This window comes from Petaurus breviceps, unplaced genomic scaffold (assembly GCF_028583685.1).
Source record: "Petaurus breviceps papuanus isolate PSGF00001 unplaced genomic scaffold, PetGlider_PUasm1.0 428, whole genome shotgun sequence".
Taxonomy (NCBI): domain Eukaryota; kingdom Metazoa; phylum Chordata; class Mammalia; order Diprotodontia; family Petauridae; genus Petaurus; species Petaurus breviceps.
The window spans coordinates 986,318-1,009,359 of NW_027186331.1; the positions used below are offsets into that span (position 1 = coordinate 986,318).

Below are 23,042 nucleotides of genomic sequence, written 5' to 3' on the forward strand. Positions count from 1 at the left end.
AGATCCCAGGGAAAGGGGGAGGGAGAGCTCAGAAACCACAGACACATCCGGTTTTTTTATAGACTTTTGTGAGCATAACATCCTCAAGAAACATCAACTCATCCTGCCTTGGGAATGACCACAGCTGGGGAGACATGAGGATGATCATTCTAGAGATGAGGAAACACGCCCAGAGAAGGTAAGTGCCTTGCCTCCAGTCCAGCTAATGAGGCCTGCCATGGTGTGCCCACATCATGGAATCATTCTAGGATGACGAATGGGGAAAAGCAGGTCTGGGCTCTATCAGACAGTCTCTGAAAATGGGTAAAACTAGAGACACTAGAGGGAGCACAGAAGAGGGGCACTGGGCAAAGGGGATGTCTGAATTTGGACTTCTTCAGCTGGACCCTTTGGAGCATAATATAAGACAGTTCCAGGACCTGCAGGTCCTTAGCCTCTCCCCTCAAAGAGACCCATTACACCCAGTTTGGAGTGGAGTTCCAAGGGTAGGAGGCTTAGAAAGAGATTCTCCGAAATGTATTTAAAGGAGTGGTGGCCCACCAAAGCCCTAGGGGTCTGCCTCATGGTGGTGGAGAGGGCAGCTGAGAGTCTGGCCTGTCCTCTGGGGGTGGGGCTGCAGATAGGGAGCACCCCCAGGGCACTGGGCATGGCCAATGGGCCCGCCAGCTGTGCTGGACTCTTTCTCTTCTGTTATCCTCTAGAAAGGCTAGGAGAGGGAGATGATTGGGAAATGGAGCTGATGCAAAATCCAAACCAGTCTATGACATTTGGGGGAAAATTCAAGGTCCCTGAGTGCCAGAACCACCCTTTGCTCATGTCTTAATGCCAGGCACAGAACATGCTGTGCAGGAAGACACTCCTAGGATGGCAGCTGCTGCTCTAGAGTAGAAAGTGTCAAAGAAGGAGAAGGAGGATGGGAGACTAAGCCAGGAAAGTGCCTCTTTATTGGTTTTCTTCCCCCTGAGACATCAGATGAGGGGCGAGCGCAGGAGGCCAGGCAGCCTCCCCCCACCTCTCTGTGACTGCAGGTGACAGGGACACAAGAACAGCAGGAGGCTGGCTCAGTACCTTCTCTTCCTCGCTCAGGGGGTCCCCAAGCTCGTCTTGGGAGAAATCCAGAAAGGCCACAGAGCCGTCCATGGAGCACACCAAGATGCCAAGTCCATTTAAGGTCCTGCAAGGGAATCAAAGTGACGAGCTCTTCCCAGGGTTAACAGGAAGCTATCTTGTCGACGCCTAGCTAATTAGAAGCTAATCATCAGTATCAAGAGCACCCATTCAGGGGCAGCTTTGAGGCCTTGGAAGAGCGGCTCTCTGTGGGCTGCAAGGGCTTCACTTGATCTGACCACGGTCCTGGAAGGAAAGTATCCCATGCCTGATCAGCCCTAGTTACAGACGAGCCAAGTAAGGGGATTTCACCTCGATTACTGAGTCAGCGCAGGATGTCGCTGACCCTAAACCTGGCACTTCCCTCACAGCCAGGAGCCTGTGAGCTCTCTGTTTACAGAGAGACCAAGGAAGGCCATGAGAGTGGACCAGGGGCCCCTGGTGAGCAAGGACATAAGCCTGTCATCCTGGCCACTTCCCACTCTGACATGCAAACACCAGAACATTGTCTGAGACGAGACCAGAGGCCCAATGGCCTTCCAGGAACATCTAAGACCACATCCTTCACATAGTAAATGAACCTGGTCACACATGGCAGCCTGGGCATGCATGTACAGGGACTCTCACAAACCATATAAAACCTGATCACTGAGGCTCTTTAAAAAGAGTCCAAAAGGGCTGAGCTGTGCCTGAGTGTATGGTCCTACATGGTTAGATTACACAAGTGTCTTGGTTTTGGCATCTTATTCATCTTACCAAGAAATGTCCATGATAGACTTGTCAAACAACTCGTGGATGACAACTAAAGGCCGCTTCAGACACGTGAGCTGGTGGGAGAGGAAAGGAGAATTCAGGAGGATGTGGTAGCCACCCCCCCCCCCACCCTGCAGAGGCCCCTCACGGGAGCTCGTGGGTCAGACCAGAGAGCCGAGTAAGGCCAAGAACAAGAATGTGCTGAAGCTGAAGCACACACCCTCTCACTGCAGCCTAGGACACTTCAGCTAAGTGGGCAGGGCCAGCAGTCCCCACTGCTGGATGAGGATACAGAGAATCAGAGAAGGCAGCACCCTGCCTTAGGGGCCCTCCCCACCCACTACTTGACAAATCCCTTTTCCTTCTGTCACTGTGGAGGTCTGAGGTGCTAGAAGGCATTTTGTTAGTGCTGAGGACTCCCTCTGCCAAAGTGTGTGTGGGGGGGGGGGGAGGGGGGAGGGGAGTTGTCTCCGGAAGCCCAGACAGGCAAAGTCACCTGGGATGCAAACCCGTGTCTGTGAGATTAAGCCTCACTCTCTAGGTGCCAGGCTGCCCTGCCAGCTTCTGCTGGCCAGTGCTGTCTGAGACCATGTGTGAGTGAATGTGAGGTGATGTGCTATGGCAAAAGGAACACTAGCCTGGGAGTCAGGAAAAAGCTGGGTTTGAATCCTGCCTCTGGCACTGACCTAGTAACTTTGGGCAAGTCCATTTCCTCAACTATAAAATGAGAGTTGAACTAGAGGGCCTCTAAAGGCCCTGCCAGTACCAGAGCTAAGACCATAGGACTCTGAATTCTTGCCTCTCTAAAAACAAAGGGGGTGGTCTCCAGGATACCTTGCTGTGCTAAACTGATAATTTCAGGATTTATTTTTAATTGAGCTAAACATAAAAAATGGGCTGCTGAGTTAAATCCATGACCCATTCCCCTCCCTCCAACTCTGTCAAAGGCATGGAGGGACAGGCTATAGGAGAGCAGGGCTGGCTGTTCTCCACATCAGCACACCTCACACTGGGTTGGCGATTACCTAGCAGGGGTAGGTAATCGAGGCCACACATGGTCTTCCAGGCCCTTGGGTGCAGCCTTCTGACTGAGTCCAAGTTTTACAGAACAAAATTTTTTATTAAGGGGATCTGTTCTGTGAAGTTTGGATTCAGTCAAAGGGCTACACCTGAGGACCTAGAGGGTCACATCCTGATTTTGAAGAATGAAGCCTGGAGACTAATTGGTCTCAGGTCACAGGCAGCCGTCCTCTGGGACCTTCCAGATTTATGTTGACACACCTCAACTGGGCAATCCTCCCTACTGCATGCTCTATGGCTCCTCCCCCTCAAATCCTCCATGGCTCCCCCTGCCCCTGTCCTCTCAGCTAAGGTTTTAAGAACCTCCTACTTTACAGGTGCTAGGCGCTCCCTCTTCTCTCTCAAGTGACTTCTGCCACCTTCTCTTTCACCCCTGTGTCTCTCAGGACAAGGCTTTCTTTTTTTTTTTTTTTGGCGAGGCAGTGGGGTTAAGTGACTTGCCCAAGGTCACATGGCTAGTTTTGTGTGGTGTGTGTGTGTTAAGTGTCTGAGGCCAGATTTGAACTCAGGTCCTCCTGACTCCAGGGCCTGTGTTCTATTCACTGCGCCACCTCGCCGCCCCCAAGGCTGTCTTTCTTCTTGCCAAGGCTGACCCCTCTACTTGTTCGAGTCATCTCATTTCACCCCTTCCAGGAGACTGCTCTTCCCATCATGACATTCAATCCCTCCCTGTCAGTTGTTTACCTGCTCCCTACAAATGTGCCCACATCTCCACCATCCAAAAAATCCCTCACTTTACCCTTCTATCGTCCTGTTTCTCTCCTGCCCTTTGGGGCTAAACTCCTCTAAAACATATCTACAACAGGGGTCTCCTCTCTCTTCTTCACCCCTCGTGATCTGGCTCCCAACCTCATCATTTTCCTGAAACTGCTCTCTCCAAGGTGACCAGTGACCTCTCAGTCACCAGATCTAGGCCTCGTCTCCATCGTCCTTTGCTTTGGCCCCTCTGCAGCCTGTGACACTATCCATCACTCTCTCCTTAGTATTCTCTTTCCTCTTCCTTTTCTGGACATTCCTCCCCCCCCCCCCCCGGTTCCCCTCCTCCCTCTCTGATGGCTCCTTCTGCCTCCTTTGCTGGGCCCTCTCCCCCTAGGCACCCCTCAGGGCTCCGTCCCAGACCCTCTTCTCTTCTCCCTCAGCACCACTTCTCTGCATGACCCCATCAGCTCCCACTGATTTAATAACCATATTTGTGCTGATGGTTCTCAAATCTACCTGGCTCCACTATCTTGGCTGATCTTGTCTTGCATCTCCAACTGCCTGATAGCTATTTTAAACTGGATGTACTGTAGACATCTTAAACTCAATGTGTCCAAAGCAGAACTCATTCTCCTTCCCCCTAAGCTGCCTCCCTCTTCCCTACCATACTGCCCTTCTCCCAGCCCCTCGGGCACGTCCCCCCCCCCCCATACCCAAGCTGAGCCAAGGCCTGCCAATTCCACCTCTGCAGCAGCTCGCATCCATTTCACCTGCACAACGTCTCTTGTGGATTTCACCTGTGCAGCGTGCCGCATCCCGCCAATCCACCCCCACCCTGCTGCAGGCCTTGATTACTGCAGGAACTGCCGGGGGCTCTGCCTGCCTCAATCCAGCCTCCATACAGCTTCCAAGGTCTGACCGTGTCATCCCCTGCTCAGCAAACTCCCGTGGCTCCCCATGACCTCCAAAGCCCTCCACAAGCTGCCCCCTCACCCCTCACTCCAGTGCGCCTGGCCTCCTGGCCGTTCCCACTCTCGGCTCTGGGCACTCTCTCTGAATGTCCCCCAAGCCCGGTCTACTCTCCTCCACTACAACCACCGACCTCCTGGCTTCCTGTAAGTCCCAATTAAAAATCACTTCTTCCAACCGAAGCCCTCCCCAAGCCCTCTTAATTCTAGTCTTCCCTGTTATTATCTCCAGATTAGTCCATCTGGAGCTTGTCTGAATAAGCTTGTATGAGGTACAGGCAAGTCTGTCCATAGCTGTTTGCATAGGGTCTCCCCCATTAGACTGTAAGCTCCTCAAGGGCAGGGCCTGACATACAGCAGGGGCTTGATGAGTGTTTATAGACCAGCTGACTTCTCCCTGGCAGGGGAGGGAACCTTGTGGAGTCAGCCCTCGAATCCCTGGCACCCCACACCCCACACCCAGTTCTTTCCTGTGACTGACTGAGCTGTGCTCCTTGCTGTTTCTGGCCCAGGGCTGCCCCAATGTTAAGGCTTCAGACAGCCTGGGGGACGTAGCACACCCCACCCTCACCCTCGCCTGAGACATGACGGCTGAGGTGACTGCTCCTGGCCTACGTGGGCACCCAAGGTTCCATTCTACATTCAAAGGGGTAGAAAAGGAGGCTCAGCACACAGGGAAGGCCCAGACAGCAGGGAGTGGGACGGCTCACTAGTCCTGGAACCGAACTGCAGGCTGCCCCACCCCCAGCCTATTCAGCACAGCCCAAGCGTGGCATGGCACCACAGAAAGGACGCTGGACTTAATGTCAGCAGTCCTGGGTTCAAATCCCATCTTGCACAGGTCTTGCCTCCCGGCCCCAGTGAGCCCCAGCCCTGCAGCTCACCCAGACAGAGAGGGACCGATCCTTGCTGCCGACGGCACAGCAGCAATAAGGGCAGCTGGGCTTGGGGGAGCTCCCATTCTTCTGCTTCTTCTTGAAGATTTTGGGATTGAATTTCTGCATCCAAACACATAAGAAGCACTTGATAAGGACCTATCCAAAGTAGTACCAGCAGATTCTTCCCTGTCCAGGGCCCAGCTGGGAGGAGCACTCCATGTCTAGACAGCTGACTGACTGCACTAACAAAGGTCATGGGAAGGGGAATTCCTTTGACTCCCCCAAGGCCCTGGCTGGGCAGGGCCCACACCAGGTGCCCGAGAGCCACTTGCAGTCTCCAAGCCAACCTGAGAACTTCATAGTTCTAGTGGCCATCCCCAGATGCGCTCTGTCACCACGTTGCCTGCAGCATCCTAAAGAACTCTCCACCCTGCAGATGAGGAGGTCTGGGTCAAGCCTCCCCAACACACTGAGGTGTGCAGCCACTCAAGCCAGAGAGGAAGGTGGGGGTCCCCTGGCATACAATGCTGAAAAGCTATAAGACTGGCTGAACTGGGATGATAAAGGTCAAGAGGGGTGACTGCTCTGGGACCCCAGATGACTGGGTAAAGGTTTTGGGAGTCCAAGGCAACAGCACATAAATTAAGGCAAGGGACAAAGGGTCCCCATCCTTGCACTAAGTCACACTCAGGGTCAGGACGCCCAGTTCTCCTCAGATGGATGTCCCCCATCAGCCAAGGCCTCTGTCCCCTTTGTATCCTACTTTATGGAGACGGGGCATGGCTCCCTAAACTGTAGCTCAACTGCTGTGTGGGCCCACCCTGACACAGAAGCAGTTTAGTAAGGAGGTGTGGCCAGTCCACAGGCACCACAGCAGGGTCCAATTCTGGGCGACCCTTCGTACTGCCAAAGTCCTGCATTAGTATCCTGTAGGGACTGCCCCTCCTGCTTCTGTCCCACCAAAAGGCAGCCCAGAATCCTCAGGCTCTTTCCCACCCAGGTGTTCTCCCCTTCAGGCCTATTAATTTCCTTTGATTATCAGCATGGAAACCAGGCAGCTCCCTACAGGATGCCCTGATGGTCTGGAAGGTTCATCCCACAGCCTAAGTACACAGAGCAAAGAGGAACATTATCTACTCGACTGTCCCCTGGGTCCTTCCTTCCTTCCTTTCTCTTTTTAACATCTACATACACATTTAGGCTGACAAAGCATTTTTCACACAAGATCCCAATGCATCTTCATACAACCATGTGGAAGCTGCAGCTGCCTGCCCACCTCCCCCGGGGGCTGGAGTCATTTCTAAACATGTGGGGAAAACTCACCACCACTGTCACTGCCTTCCGGTGCCCCACAAAGTCCATGTTAGTTTTCCATCCATCTCTCTCTATAATCTGAGCAGTAGGCCCTGAATTATTCATGGCATGAGCAGAGACGAGATAGTGTCCATCAGGTGACCAGCTAAGACGTAAAACGTGGGTTGTCCCTCCACACTGCAAAGAAAGAGAGGGGCCTTGAAAGCCACAATCACCCCACCTCAGCTCTCCTTGGGTAGCTATACACAGAAGACAAAAAGGGCCCCCAAGGCTATTAGGCCATCAGCACTTCAAGGCGGAGTAGCTCATCACAGATGTAAGAAACACACTGTAAGAAAACCACGGTAGCCTGAAACTGGGAGAGAGGAGCAATCACCTATGAAAGTTTAAATCAGTCCACACTCATTAAACACAAACTCTGCTCCAGACACCATTAACTCAGCTGGCACTATCATGTGAGCTTGATGGGGCTGGTCTCTCTCTGGCAGCAGACAGAGAGCAAAGGCTGAGTCCGAGGTTAGGGATGGCGGCTAAGCCCTGGACTAGGGATGGAGACAGGCTGAGGTGGGGACACGTGCACGCCCAGAAGGCCAATGTGGAATGTGTTAGGTCCACAAAGCATCATGTCATTCGATTCATTGGTCGTGAAGCACGAGGAGCTAGAATATTGAGGCCTGGAAGGCAAGAGTCACACAAACACCTCCATGGCTGGCATTTTAGAGCTGAGAAAGTCATAAGTCATGGAGCCCAGAGGGGTGCTGCTGGGCCACACTCAGGGTCACACACCTAGCAATGGCAGTCTGGGAACAGCAGAGGGGTGTGGGCCAGGTCAGGGAGGGTCTAGGGCCTGAGTCTGTTCCAGGTATGGGAGACAGTGAACACAAAGGCATGGAAGTCGAAGAATGAAGGATAAGATCAGGAACTAGTGAATGGCCATGCCCATTTGCCTGCAGCAGGACTTCTTGGAAAAGGCTGTCAAGTGAGCTACAGCTCAACTGCAGGGGGTCCGGGATATCAGCAAAAGGAGCCTGTATTTTAGTCTGGAGGCCATGGGAATCCGTGCTGGGTCTACAAAGGTGGTCATGAGGCCACCCAAGGACCTTCCCAGTCCCAGTGCGGTCTGGGACAATCAAGGATGGAGAGGGATGACCCCTTGGTATGACAGCATCTCCATTTCCAAGTCCCAGGCCTCACCTGCCAGACACCCTTCCCACTGGCAGCAGGGCTGGCCGTCCAACCCACGGAGGCACAGTGCCATCGGTGCTTCCCCAAAGATCTGGCCTCTGCCCTACAAGCACCCGACTCTGAGGGCCCTTGGGCAGCTCAGGCCACTCAGGGTTTGTACCTCATCAAAGGGCTTGGTAATGCTGGTTTCCAGCTGCCAGTCCATGGTCCTCCACACTTTCAAACTGCGGTCATCAGCCTGGGAAGCAATATACTTCCCAACAGGATCCCAGGTTAGCCCTTTCACCAAACCAGAATGGCCCCGTAAAGTGGCAAGAATTTCTATGAAGCAAGATGAAATCAAGGAAAAGTGAGGAGTCAAGTCTGTCTTCCTAGAGCATGAAGTCTTGGGAAATAAGGCTGCAAAGGGAGGGTGAGCTAGACTGCAAAGTGGAAAACCTCAGAGGCCAAGCACCCCAGGGTCCCCCACTCCTCTGAAGTCATGAGGAACTTGCCTTCAGGCACTGAGTGCATGGCCCTATTTCAGGGACTGGACACGTGGGTGTCCAAACATGCTTTTCCACCTGGTAAAATCTACAAAGGAAAGGAAGCTGGCATGAAAACTCCTTCTGGAGAGTCTGTGGATGTATTCCCAAAGTGGGCTGGGCTCTTGGCACACTGCCAACTGGCAGCCACCTTCTGGAACCAACTCTTGAGAAGCACTCCCCTGCATCTCTTTCCCTGCTTTAACTCAAGGGTAGGGTGAAGGCCCTGATCCCCACCTGGGAGCTCTGGGCTTCTCAGAGCCAGAAGGCAAGAAAAAGTAGGGCCAAGAACAGTCAGACTCAGGCCTGAGCCACCAGCCCTTACTCCGGCCCCTAGGGGCCATTCTGGCTGGGGTCACTCCCTTTCTCTGGAGGCCACTTGTGGAGCTGAAATGATACATGGTGGAAACACTGAGGCTGAAAGGGCAGCCTTCTCCTTTCCAGTGAAATGCGGCAGACTCAGAAAACAAGTCTTAAGTCAGGACAGCAATCAGGAATGCTTGGCCCCTACTCTATACTTACAGAAACAGGGTACCACCCCAACCTAGGCCATCTAACTCATCTCCTCCATGCAAAAAAGGCTGAGTGAAGACTTCATACCTGGAAATTTTACAGCATTCCAGATGACAACAGTGTTATCCACACTGCAGGACGCAAGCCAAGCATCATGAGGCGACCATGCGACATCCATCACATCTGTAATGGAGAGCCAGGCTGGGTCACAGCTCCATGACAGTGCCCCAACCCAAAACCCACCAGTAAGTGGGGCCCATGGCCTGGGAGGCTCATGCCTAATCACACAGAGAATCCAACTGGCCTACCCAAAAGGGGTCCTCACAGCCCAGCTCTGCCCAGATGATCTGCTCAGACAGGAATTCGCTCAAGGTCCCATGGCCAGCGGTGGCAAAAGCTCCCAGGGCTAGGCACTCTTGCCACTGCACTCCTTGGTCTGAAAGCTAATTTGGAACCACACGGGTCAATCCTATCCCAAAGAAAATTCACCGCTAACTCTGGAACAGAAAGGTGCCATCTGTGACCCACACAAAACCCACAAATGCTTGCATGCATACCTCTTCAACCCCATCATTTACTGAGTGAATGCTGGCCCTGAAGGTTCTGTACAAGCTGGCTCCAACCTGCCCTTCCAGAAGCTAACTCTCCTTTCCATGGCATCTGCTCAAGCCAATACCACTGACTGACTCGCTCACTCTGCCCTCTCCCACCTGGAATCCTCCCTAACTTTCCAAGGGCACCTCTTCTAGGAAGCCTCCTTCCACTGGGAAATCATCTCTCCTGCCCTAAGGTTCTCCTTATCCTTTGGTGAGGCAAATGTGAATTCAGCTCAGGGGGCCTCCAGCCAAAAGTCCTAGGGACTTCTTGAGAGAGGTCTCTGAATGCAGAAAGACCAGCACAGGATGGCTGCTTAGGGACCTAAGTGACCAGACCTTCTCTGGAGGCAATCAGAACCTGCCAGGTCAACCACCTCTTTCTGTGTGTGAGAGGCCTAAAGTTTACCACAGAAAAGGGACCCAATGAGGAATAGTGCAGTGAATAGAGCACCAGCCCCGGAGTCAGGAGGACCTGAGTTCAAATCAGGCCTCAGACATGTAACACTTACTAGCCATATGACCTTGGGCAAGTCACTGAATCCCAACTGCCCTGCCCTCCCCCCTCTAAAAAGAGAAAGAAAGAATGAAAGAAAGAGAGAGAGAGAGAGAGAGAGAGAGAAAGAGAGAGAGAGAGAGAGAGAGAGAGAGAGAGAGAAAAAAAAAAAAAAAAAAAAAAAAAAAAAGAGAGAGAGAGAGAGAGAGAGAGAGAGAGAGGAAGGGAGGCAAAGAGAGAGAGAGAAAGATAGAGAAAGAAAGAAAAGAAAGAAAGAAAAAAGAAAGAAAGGAAGGAAGGAAGGAAGAAAGAAAGAGGGCCCAATGAGCTGGGGGTGGCAGTCAAGTTCAAACTCAGGCCTCCTCTCAGCACAGCCTAGCAGTCTTCCCACTATACCACCACTGCTGTTGTAAAACCCAGCCTAAGACCAGGACTCAAGTCCTGGGTGTCCCACAAAAGCCAGGCTGTATCCTCAGGATAGGGTGGTTGGCTGGTGTCTGACAGAGGAAGGTGGCTTTTGCTTAATCTTTAACAAGAAATCTTAAAGCTTGAGAACCTGAAGATAAACTGGGATGGAATCCCATGTCTAGCCTCCCAAGAGTTGGCTGCTCTACTTTGTGCTGAAGTACAATGTAAGTGGTCCACGTTGGGGCAAACTCAACAGCACAGCTCTGCTAGGCCAAACGCCACTTGAGGTGGGCCCAGAATAACCCCCCCTGTGCTGAGCCCTGCCACTGTGGGCACTCCGCTCCGGCTCAGTCCACCCTCTGGGACAGGGATCACATGGGTCAACACCGAGCCCAGTCACAGGAAGGCAGCAACATGCAGAAAGTCCCTAAGCAATCGCAGACCAATGAAGAAGCAACTCTAAGGTTTCACTCATTTTCTGCTTTAGAAAGGACTGTGGCTAGCTGAGAGAACCTTATGGCCCTGAGCTCAGCCAGGACAACCTATTGCAATAAAGGAGTGACCACTCAAGCAAAGGTTTAGTGGGCTGGAATGGGAATGGGAATTTGAAGATCTTCCCTGTTCCTTAATAGGCTTAGGTGAATTTGAGAATCTTTCCTGATTTGAAAATAAACTCTGCCCCCTAATAGGCTGATGTGGTCACATGGAGCCTGTGGCAGGAAGCATGTTTTTCAGGAGGCACAACTTTTGTTACTTTGTAGCCAAGTAGGTCCCAGGGTTGTGAGGTTCTCTGATCCCGGGGAAGGCTGTATATACTCTGAGGGGAGGCTTTGCTTTGGGGCTCACTTTGGGAAGAATTGTGTGATCTGGCCCGATGAGCCTCTGGGCAGCCACTGAGCCCCCTGGCTTTGAAAACCCAGATGTTGGTGCTTCCCTCTCTGGTGACTAACTAGGTATGGATGTAATGGTCAGACAGCGGGGAGCCCTGTCTGCCGAACTGTATTATTTTCTGTTGTAACTTCTGCTTGTATTCTCTGAAGTTCAGGGTGCTGACTTTTCCCCCTGAACTAGGTAAATGATGTATGCCTGACTGATTAAAGTAAGCTTGTTAACCCATTTTGAGCTGTTTTCCTTTAGAAGAGCAGATCTAAGACCCTGTGCTAGCAGCCACCCTGGGGATGCTGGGTGCTTGCTGCTACAGGAGCCTCCCTGGCAATCTCAGGGCTCTTCTGAACCAATCAGCTGGACCACCCACTCACCGCCTGAATGGCTTCTGAGAATCGACACACATCGCCACTGTTCCACGTTGGCGAGCTTACTACTGGAACCAAAGACAGTGCTGGGGCCGATGTACCTGTGTGAGAGAGAAGCCAAGAGTCACCCCTCAGGACACAGCAGACACCACGGACGCAGCCTGGGCTTTTGTGGCTGGGGCTCCGGGGGGCCTGACTTTTGGCGTCTTCATTAACACGACCTCGCCACAGGCAGCACCTACAGAGCGAGTGAGTGCCGCCATCATTCTTATCCCCACTGATCCAGCAAGGCATTTCAATAACTCTTAAATGGCTGCAAAGCCCCTTCCACACAATGAGCATGGCAGGAATGTAATCCTTTCACAGATCAGGAAGCCAAGGTACAATCAAGATAAATGACTTGTCTGGGGTCACTCAGCCAGGAAGCACCAGAGCTGGACCCCAAACTGGGGCTCACTTCACCACAAAGAGGTGAAGAAACTGAGACCATGAGATGGCAGTGATCTGTTCAAGGTTCCATAGGGATTGTGTCTGGGCCAGGTCTGAGTCCAGGCCTTCTGCTGCCAAATTCAGAGCAAAATCCTAGCAAAGCAGAGCTCTGGCCCTTCTGGTGGGAAGGAGCAGGACTCAGACCCAGGCTTAGGCTAAGGGTCCGCCCAGGGGGCTCCAGGAAGATGCCCCCAAACTGCCCACAAGCACTTAGAGTGGACGGTCATCCGAGGATGGGATGGGGACAGGGGGAACTGGAAAACAATCGCTCCAAAGATAAGACGTGAAAAAGAAAGTGATGCTTACGTAGCCCGCTTCCACACCATAATCAGTTTGTCATCTCCCCCAGAAGCTAAATACATCCCACTGTTTGACCACCGAACACAGTTCACACAAGCTGGGAAGAAAAAGAAAAGAGGTTGATGAACATCCAACATCACGGCCATTTCCTCCTCTGCAGGCTCTGGTCCAAGAATCACAGACCCGATGCGTGAGACACGAGCTGGAGCCCTGCCCAAAGGGGCAGCAGCAGTGGTCAGGGGTGGCAGCAGCAGAGGAACACCTGCATTTAACTGTCTCACAGCACGAACACAGCAGTGGGTCAGTCCTTTCACCGAGGCCAGGGCCCATGGCACTGGCCCAACAACAGGTCCCCTCCCTAAGTGGAATCTCTGTGCTGATGGGTGTGTTGACATCCCACTGGGCACCCAGAGGCTCCACTCTGCTTGGATACCTACCAGATTCGGCCAAGAGGCACTATAGTTTGGGGAGGGAAAAACGGTAAGTGACCTAGGAGTCACTAAAGGCAGCAGGCACAATCCAGTTGACAGCACATTGCTGGATTTGGGGAGAATGTAATGTAAACCATATCTTTCTATCTCTGTGGGGCACATTCTGGAGCTGGAATGAGCACAGGGTACAGGGACCAATGAAAGAGATGTCTCCTCACCAAAGCTTGGGAACCACATAAGGCATAATGAACTGACTTGGTCTGCCTGGGAGGTCTGGCCCTTTCAGGAGCAGAGTCAACAGGGCAGACAAACTCTGCACGTTTAAACAAGGACATCAGGCAGAGTTTCCACCAGGTGAAGCTGAATCTTGCAGAGGGTTCATGGCTCAATCCTCAGGGGAACCGAACTAGGGCCAAGAGAATGAAAGCTGCCCGTGGCCAGCTGGGCCCAGGCCCAGAGGGAGCTCCAGGAGTGAGCATGGGGGAGGAGCATCCGAGAGCTCAGGACAAACACCAAAGAGGCCTTGGGACTCAGTCATTCAGCACACACATCCCGTTTTATAGATGAGGCCACAAGGGCCCAGAAGAAGGTAAGTAACCTGGCCAGAATCACACCACTAGTAAGCAGCCAAGCTGGGATTTGAACCAGGCCCTCTGACTACACAGCCAGAGCTGCTCAGATCATGAACGGCGATGCCGAGGGACAAAAGGATGGACTAACGACAACTCATGGGGAACCAGCAGGGGAACAGCAAAGTTAAAAATACCACGAAAATAAAATGGTCTGACCAGGGTCAGGGGGAGGGGAAATTAAGCCACAAACACAGAAAAGGAATCGATGACATCTAGGCAGGTCCCCAGAGGGGGCCTGGAAGTGAAACCCCAGGAGCCACAGCGGTCCAACTGGAAAACCACAGCGAGCAGTCCATTCTCGACCCCCTTCCCCAGAGTCTCTTATTGCTGGGAAGCTGGACCCAAAGACGCACAAGACATGTGTGGAAGCCCTATCGAATCAGGCGGTAAGACTCATGAGCAGGAAATCACCAGAGGTACCTGCAGGACTGTCCAAAGGCGGTTCTGTGGGTTGGCCAAGTCTTCTGCTGAATAACTCAACCAGGTGTGTAGCCAACATCTGTGCCTTCTGACAGCAGACCGGGGACATTTACCGCTGCACGGGGCCTTATATTTCTAATTACAAACACATGGGCTAACTTTGGGCAATCTGCCAACACGCAAAGCCCAAGAAGGGCTGTTCTGTAATACCTAAGTGATTGTCCATCTGGCAAAGCATCTTGGGAATATTTTCATTCTTTTCATCTTCCTCTTTGAGGACTGGAGCCATATTCCAGATCACAACCTTCCCAGAATCTTGCCCTACAAGGAACAGGAGAGAAGATGTCAATAGATCCCAAAGTGTGGTATTTTGAACAGGCTGTCTTAATCCCAGCAGGTTTCAAACAGCTCTCCAATTCCAAACACAACAACGTATCTGTCAAACTAACTCCCCATCGACAGACCAGAACCTGAAGAAACACCAGACAGGGTTGGGCGCAAGGGAAAAAGCAGAATGACCCAAAGCAGAAGCTTGGGGAGGCCGCTGAGCCCCTGGGGGCCCTTGTGCAGGTGCCAATCTGCTGCCAGGGTCTAGGCACGGTGCTGGGCACTGCTGAGCACTCCAAACATCCTGGGCCTCTGAGGGGCTCATTCCACACATCTGGGCAATCCCCAAAGGCCCTCCAGCTCAGATAGTCTAAAGACTTCATGGTTTGCCTGGTGTTTTTGCTAAGTTTCAGATGGGCTCCAAAGGGCCCATGATGAATAGCAACCACCACATCTAGTCTCGACTCTGTGCCACCCATGCTGTGAACATTGACTGGGGAGCTCAGAAAGACAATGGCCAAAGGCGTGGCGACTTCCAGCATGTCGCCAGAAGTTGGGACAACCAAGAGCCAGCAAAAAGTGGCCTGTCTGAAATCAGAGACCTGGAGTCAACTCCTCGCTCTGCAGGCCCAAGTGTCCTATAAACAAGACAAGAACAGATGCTAAGGTGCCTTCTAATCCTGAAGCCTATGAGTGGGCATGAGCATGCACATGTGTGCACACACACAGACACACAGACACACACACCCCGCCTCACAGGGTCACAGGAGTAAAATGAAGTGTGCCAACTGAAGGTCTCCCAACCTTACAAAGGGGAGACATTAATGTGGCCTCCTCATAAAACACTGGGGGAATATACTGAGAGGGGAACCAGGGTCTTTAGAAGAGATTCTCTTGCCTGGTGGTGGCTCCACTGGTCATTCCCGGGGGGGTGGTATGCGGAGGCTTTGAGGTCACTTGAGCTCAGGAGTTCTGAGGTCTGTGGCTAAAGCTGACTTGTGTCTAGACTAGTATGGGGTGGAAAGCATGAACCTCAGGGGCAGGGAGCCACCAGCCACCTCCCAGGCTGCTTCATTCTGCTGCACATGATGCACAGGCACCAAGCAGTGACCAGGAGGGGCCAGGGATCCCACAGCCAGGAGGATTATCCAAGGTTGTTCTGGGGTGCCTAAAAATCCTTCCCAATATTCCCTGGGTACAGATGGGACCCATCACCAAGAAGATGGGAGTGGGACGCCAAGTTTACGGTCTCAATTTGAAGACAGACGAGCACTCATATGCTCCTGCTCCGGGGGTTCTTTTCCAAGGGGAACTCTAGCCTTGCTCTTCCCCTTCCCAGAGCCCTTGTCGGGGGTCCTGCCTCCATCCAGACTCCCCTCATTGGCACCCTGCATGCTCTTGGGGCCTCCCTCACTCTGGCCTTTGGGTCCCTGATCAGAGGAGGGGCTTGGATGAGATGCTCATAGAGCTTCACAGGATTAGGAACTAGCAGAGACCTAGAACATTCCTTGAAGGAGGTAATGCCCTCCACTCTACAAATGAGGAGCAAAGGTCCAGGCAGCTAGGGGATCTTGTCCAAGGTAACCCAGCCACGAAGGACAGAAGCAGCATTCAGATGCAACGTGGGACTCTAGGCTTTTTGCAAGAAGCAAGGAAGCTAGTTATTACGGTTGGACACAGCCTGTTAAAAGCTCCTGCTCCAGTCAGCTCAACTCCAACTAATCCTTTATAACACAAAAACATGGCTATCTAATGGGTGCTACTGAGAGCCAAAAAGTAACTAAAAATAAATTGACTTGCCCACTATCCAAATTCTTTGTCCTGGGTGGGTATGAGGGCCTGTATAAACTGTGTAGCTTGACTTTACCAAGTTACTGAATCTGGAACCTCAGAGTTGGGATGGAGTGACCTTAGAATATAGGAGGGGCCTTAGAACAAGGAATGGCAGAGCTGGGAGGAGTGTCAGAGAACAGGAAACAAGGGCTCAGAGGACTCAGAAGGCTTGACCAATATCATACAGAGAGCCAGAACTAATTACCAAGTCTTCCCATTTAGTTCTTTCTACTACAAATGAAGGTCATCCTCCATCACTAAACATTAACAAACACAAAATCATTTTCATTTTTGTGAAGGTGTGTTTGTGACCAGTCGCATATTGTGTGTGTGCATGTGCTTCTCTGTCCCAGCCATCACACACCAAAGGGGAATCTCTGAGCAGAGCTGGAGTCTCCAAGTGCCTAGATGCCCCAGCATCAGCTGTTCAGGCTGTAACAGGACCTCTCCCCCTCTCCAATCAACTGTGGACCTACCTTGCCCTCCAGTTGCAAACTTGGTCCCATCAGGATGAATATCAACAGAAAAAATTGGTTTGCCTGGAGGAAAAAGAAAAGGGAAAACATCTCAATGGGCCTCTCTTCCTTAGAAGATAACAAGATACAAGGACATTTATTTCTAGAGGGTGCATTACCTTTGTTCTTATGGTCATCACGACAATAGATAGCTTTCACATAGTGTAAGTTGGGGGAATGTTTCCTTCACAACAACCTTGTAAGCAGATGACACAAGCATTACTAATCCCATTTTACAGATGGGAAAACCAATGCTTAGAAATGAAATGTCTTTTCCAAAGGCCCAAAGCTCCTAAGTGGAGGAGCCAGGATTTGAATCAAAATCTTTGGGCTCCAAGACCAGTTCTCTTTGTACCATGCCAAGCAAACGTTCTTTCCAAATGCTTTTATCTACCTCGGAGAGTGACTGGCTGCACTGTCAGCAGAGCTGCATGATAAATGAGAAGCAGGGGTATGGTAGGGTGAGGCTCCCCTTGACGAGGGGGTCTCAGCTTGGGCTTGATAAACTTGATTCTTATTATTTGGGTAAAGACATTTCAGTGTAATTGGTTCCTTTTCCAATCCTTTGAGAAGGGATCCCTAAGCTTCACCACTGAGGAGAGGTCCAGGCCAACGGACAGAAATGATTCCAAATGCCTGCTATATCTAGTCTAGGGATGATCCTGAATTATCCCGGGGAATAGGAGCTGGGTCAACTTCTGTCACTTGATTTCTCATAGGTAAACACCATATCTGTGACTGATCGATGACTACTCACAGTCAAGCAGGAATAGCACACAGTGGGTACTTGAGCAGATTAAAATAACAGATTGAACCAACATCCTCTGAAGATCCAGGCCTGAATTTCCTGCTGCTTACTGGCCAAAGGACTTACCATCACTTCAAGCTCAGCATGGCCTAAACGAAATTCTTGTTCTTTCTCCCAAAGCCCTATTTCCCTCGGCAAATAGCCACACCAGCCTCCTCCTAGGGACCCAGGCAGGACCAAGCCCTCCATCTTCTTCTCTTCTCTTTGCCCCCCAACAAATACCCTAAAAGGCCCCCAAGCTTGTGACTCTCTCTCCATTTCTTCTGTCCTCCCAACGACTGCCAATGGCAGGAGGGGCAGAGGACAGAGGAACTCTGGGTCTGGGCTCTGAAGGGCTCAGCCACTCCCACCCAAGTGACCTACCAGGTGATAGACTTCACCTCTCTGGGCCTAGCTATATTATGAGAGACACACAGACACCAGATGATCTCAATGGGCCCTTACAGTTTTAACTCTCTATGAATTTGAATCAGAACCTTAGTCCAAAACCCCAAATAAACTAGTCCCAAGCTCAAAAAAATGGCTGTGCTTTCTCACTGCTTACCTAATCAAATGTCAACATCATACTCTTTATTCTGAGCCAGGGAAAACCTCAAAACAAAGAAAACTAAGAACAGCTTCATACCCCATGCTGCTCTCTCAGCAGAGAGACTCGGAGATGAGGGAAGCAGGGCCTACAGACCACCTATGATGTATCTCTTGGCACTTCAAATGTGACCCGCTTGTCCAAAGACCAAGCAGACCCACACTAGAGGAAATGAACTATATCACTAGCTGGACAGACTCTTCCTACAAACAAAATCTGAAGACAGCAGCTGAACAGACAGCCCACCACTCCTCCTTAGAGCACCAGAGATAAAGGCACTAGCCAAGTTGGTTTTCTATTCCCTGCAAAGGCTACAAGGGTGTAATGGTAATGAAATTTGAAGATCTCTTTGTATTGGAAAGCTAACAGGTACTTAGCACTTAGTGTCAAGCTAATTATACCAAGCCTCTGTTAAAGAAACAGAAGATATGAACCCCTGTTGCTGATGTAACAGGAAGGGACTGAACAGGGAGGTGCTATACCATATATAAGGAAGAGCACAAGCTGGACAGTCAGAACTTCTTGGGATAAGCATCATGGAGGCAGGGCAGCTGATGCTGGACTGAAGACTGAACTGAGAATTGAGAAGAACGGAGAAGAGGAATGAGAATTGAGAACTGAGACAGAATTTCTTGGAGTAAGCCACGTGGAGGCTGGATAAAGTAACTTTGATTTTGAGAATGCAGCTTATGGTGCTGAGGATTCCCAAGGGCCAGCTGGAGCTTCCGAAGACTGAGGAAGCAAGATTGTGGTGCCAGTACTTTGTACAAATGTTGTGACTTTACTAATGTGTATGAATGTTCTTGTGGCTTTGTTAAGCCTTGTCTTCCCAGGAACAGAACTGTGAAGGATTTGAGATGGAATGGACACTGTGAGCCCCAATGTGAAGCAGGAACTGCATGGAGAGCTGGAAAAGGAGCTGGGAGCTGTCTGCCTTTGAACTCAGGTGGCAGTTGGTTAGATTTGGGGTGGGAGCTGGGACCATGGAAGAGGAACCATGGAAGCTGAAAGCCTTACCTGAGTCAAGATGAAAAGACTTCTCCACGGGTACTGAGTAGGGACTGATGAAATAGGATACAGAGTAGTAACTGATGAAATTGTAATTTACTTGTGACCTAGGGGTGGATGGCTTTTGTATTTTCCACCACTGCTTAAGAGGTTACTGAGTAGTGACTGTTGAAGTTGTAACTTAATTGCACCTCATGGGTGGAGGACTTTGACTGCTGTACTTATGATTGAATGATTGAGTTACTAAATGACTGTACTTTGTTGAAAACTATGTGACGACTTTGGTGAAAACTATGTGGCCATTTTAGTGATAAGCTGTTGAGTTGTTACTTGGTGAATGCTGTATTTTGATTTTCTGTGATAAGTTGTAACATTGTGAATGCTGTACCTTGATTTTCTGGGAATGTTTTGCTCTGATTTGTTTGTGAATAAATAGAGTTCACTATACTATGTAATCAGAATCTTGAAAGCTGTTCACAGCAGCAGTCCTCTGGAAAGCTGCTCATGCATGGCTTTACAAAGGGTCACCATTGAATGGGATGATCAGTCACCTCATACCACAGGCCTCACGTTAAAAAGACAACCATGAAGATCAGCTGCAGGTGATGCACCAATAACTGGAACACATGAAGAGAAATTCTGTAACGATCTGGATAAGAGTCTCCAAATTCACCTACTGCATTTGATGACTTCAAAGCAAAGGTGGCCAAAAGGGAAGGTGAGAAAAATGTTGGAAAATGAGGCTCCAGAGCAGGAACAAAAAGATGCTCAAAGTCTGCTCCCTACATACAAGAAGCCCTTCTTGCAAAAGAGAGTCAGGAGGCACCAGCCCTGGAGAATATTGCAAAAACTGTCCCTTGGCCTCTCAAGCCTTGAAACAGTTCTCAACAACTCCAAACTGTAGAGAAGGCACCAACCTGCAATGGCAGAGGGAGCTCTGGGAGATGCCAATAATGCAGAGTAGGTCCCAATTGCCATGGAAAAGGAAAGAGCCAGATTAGAAACAGCATCAACTCATAAAACAGATACAATGGAGAAAGAGCAAATTTAAAGAAGTTTGACAAGACAATGGCTTATGCAGTAAGAACTCAAGGACAGATGACAGAGAAGGATTCTCTCCATCCATGCCTGAGGAAGGGAAGCCCTACATAGCACTCTGCCACCATGTAATGGAAATGTAAATTTTTAAGATCTTCCCTGCCCCTAGGCTAAAGTGCACCTGGAGCCTGGGGTGGGAGGCTTGTTTTTCAGTATACTTCTTGATTGGCCAGTGGGTCCAGAAGGTTGTTACATTCTCTGAGCCAGGAGAAGGCTATATAAGCCCTGATGTATAGCTTTGTTTTGGGGGCTCACTTTGAGAAGTGTTCTGTGATTTGATCTGGATTCTGGGAAGCCATTGTCCAGAGCCCCCCGGCTTTGAAAAACCCAGATGTTGATTTGGAATGGATGTAATGGTTGGACAATTTGGAAATCTGTCTACTTGATCTGTTTCTCTGTCTTGATAATTCTGTCTGTATATTCTGAAGTTCGGGGTGCTGACCTTTTTCCCCTGAACTAGGTAAACGATACATATTTGACTGATTAAAGTAAGCTTGTTAACCCATTTTGAGTTGCTTTCCTTTATCAAAGCAGATCCAAGAACCTGTGTTGGCAGCAACCCTGGGGACGCTTGGGGTGCTTGCTGCTACACACCACCATCACAGAAGGGCTAAAGGAGAAAAGTGGGAAGGGCTGGCTTAGACATAGAGGAGGCAGAGACTGGAAGCAGCTCAATTCTGGAATGCCAAGGGACCAATTCTCAAGATACCAAAGGTCTGAAATGAGTTAAGGATAGTATTTATAATGAAAAAGGCAACCTAGAAAACTGCCAACCCATCCATACACCTTCTTTTCCATCTCTAGAAAATCTTCATGAGAAAAATGTTGGCAAAGATTGAGGGCATCCTTGCTGAAGGTAGAAAAAAAAACGAATAAGAAGGCTCTTTGCAGTCAATCTTCTCTAGCAAAGTGGGTGCCAACCTGTGCAGGGATGGCTTCCTCGTCCAGGAAGTCTGTCTGTCCACCATTGAAATCCCAGGTTCAGCTCCTAGCCCTGTGCCTACTCAATGGCTGATGACATTTTACAGTTTCACAATTGCATAAAAAATAAATAAATACAACATCCCATCATACTTTTTTGTTGACTAGAAATCAAATGAGATAATATTTGTAAAGAGCCCTGAGCACAATGCCCAGCACATATAAAGTGCTACATAATTATCCTCTTCCCCCAGGAGAATAAAAAAATACTATTTTCAATCCAATACAGCAAAATGTTCCAAGCAATGGACACAAGGAAAGAGTAACCATTACACTCAAGACCTAATGGAGAAAAATGGTGTCCATGAATGTGCATTTAGAATAAGGAAGGGCAGGCTGGATAGGCAGCAGGACTGAGGAAGAACAAAGAGCTTTGCCGGTATCCCCATATTATCGACTGATCCAGAGGAGACTGCCTCCCCAACATGTCAGGCCAGGCTCACACCCTGGATCCTGAAGCACAGACCAAGAGATGACACAAATGGGCACTCAATGCTCTCCCCAGTGCCCACATACTGACAGGCACTTAGTAAATACTAGAGAAACTGGAATGAAGACATAATGATCAAGATGATGTAATTGAAGAGATAAGGAAGCCAGACTCAATAACTGCAATGACCAATCTGAGGCCCAGAGAACATGTGGAGAGATGGAGCAGAGAGGACAGAGGGCTACAGCTGAAAAATCTGGTCATCACAGTCACAGGGTCCAAGTGCCACCTGGAGCCCAGGTGCTTCCTGAATCCCACAGCCCACCCAGAACCTGCATTTCCTTATGACAAAAAAGGGCAGTGAATATCTGGAAATGACTATGATGTCTTTAAAAAAGTCATCAATAAAAGTAAGATGCAATCCTCCTTGGGAGGGAAACAGACTAGTCAAAAGCTAAACCAAGATGAAGTGAATGGAAGAAGCACAGAACAATGTGATTCCCTATTAGCCTATATAAGACCTCATGGGGTCCTAGTAGAACCTGAAACACCAACCCTGTCTGCAAGTGGTCATCCCACCTCTGCCTGAAGACCTCTCTTGGCAGTGAGTATGTTGTCTCCCACCCCCAGCAGCTTTTTCCACTTTAGGGAAGCTCTGGTTCCCACATGCTTTTCCCTGCTCTCACCCCCATCTCTGTCAGTTTCCCCCCTTGGCCTCAGTTCTGGTTTTCCCCTCCCTGCAGTAGCCATCCACAATTCCTCCAACTGATCCTCATCCAAGGCCTGGTTTCTTAGCACTCCCTATCCCCCTCATCCTCCTTTCTTTCCCCCCTCTCAGAAAGTACACTGGCTTATAGACATCTTTCCTAAATGTGAAGCCAGGCTGACTGAAGGAGGTCAATCATTTCTAGACAGCAACTTCCATTCAAAGTGCTTAACATGGTACCATCTCTTCTGGTGGCCACATTACACTAGCGTCCAAGCAACATAGGCTCCTGTAGCTGTTCTCAGATAGCCCAGTGCTTTATCTACACATTCTCTCACTTGGGTCGCACAGCAACTCTGGCAGGCAGACACTCCAGGGGGGCTATTATCCTTATTATCCAAGCAAGGAAAGTTGAGTCAGAAAGGTTGGGTGCCTGTCCCCAACTCACGCACCTAGGAAATATCAAAGGATCTGAGTCCAAGTCTCCCTGATTCAAAATCTAGCATTCTAACCACTATGGCGCACTGCTTTTCCACTGAGTCTGCAGTCCACAGGTCCCCCTCTCCCCAAAGGAACCACCTTCTCATCATACTCCATCCTGTACTTTTACAGTTCTTTTAAAGGAACTGAAAGGTTTGGTGGTGTCCAACATCTTGCAAGTCAACAGTACTCCAGGATATGCCAAGGATTTACTGACACCACAGCAG

General features: G+C 50.2%; 1 protein-coding gene across 2 annotated transcripts in view; it reads right to left on the reverse strand.

The window, feature by feature from the left end:
• Nucleotides 1-23,042, reverse strand: part of HIRA (histone cell cycle regulator) — an 87,978-nt gene that overhangs the window by 33,291 nt on the left and 31,645 nt on the right. Inside the window, exons 2-11 of one of the 2 annotated variants that reach the window (XM_069100818.1) lie at nucleotides 16,680-16,742; nucleotides 14,254-14,364; nucleotides 12,567-12,657; nucleotides 11,778-11,872; nucleotides 9,109-9,204; nucleotides 8,145-8,305; nucleotides 6,809-6,976; nucleotides 5,492-5,605; nucleotides 1,864-1,934; nucleotides 1,069-1,174 (exon numbers count right to left, since the gene is read on the reverse strand). In XM_069100818.1, the coding sequence (XP_068956919.1) occupies nucleotides 1,069-1,174; nucleotides 1,864-1,934; nucleotides 5,492-5,605; nucleotides 6,809-6,976; nucleotides 8,145-8,305; nucleotides 9,109-9,204; nucleotides 11,778-11,872; nucleotides 12,567-12,657; nucleotides 14,254-14,364; nucleotides 16,680-16,742 (1,076 nt within the window). Of the gene's footprint in view, nucleotides 1-1,068; nucleotides 1,175-1,863; nucleotides 1,935-5,491; nucleotides 5,606-6,808; nucleotides 6,977-8,144; nucleotides 8,306-9,108; nucleotides 9,205-11,777; nucleotides 11,873-12,566; nucleotides 12,658-14,043; nucleotides 14,365-16,679; nucleotides 16,743-23,042 lie in introns of those variants that run through there. The other variant, XM_069100819.1, reaches the window with a different exon arrangement.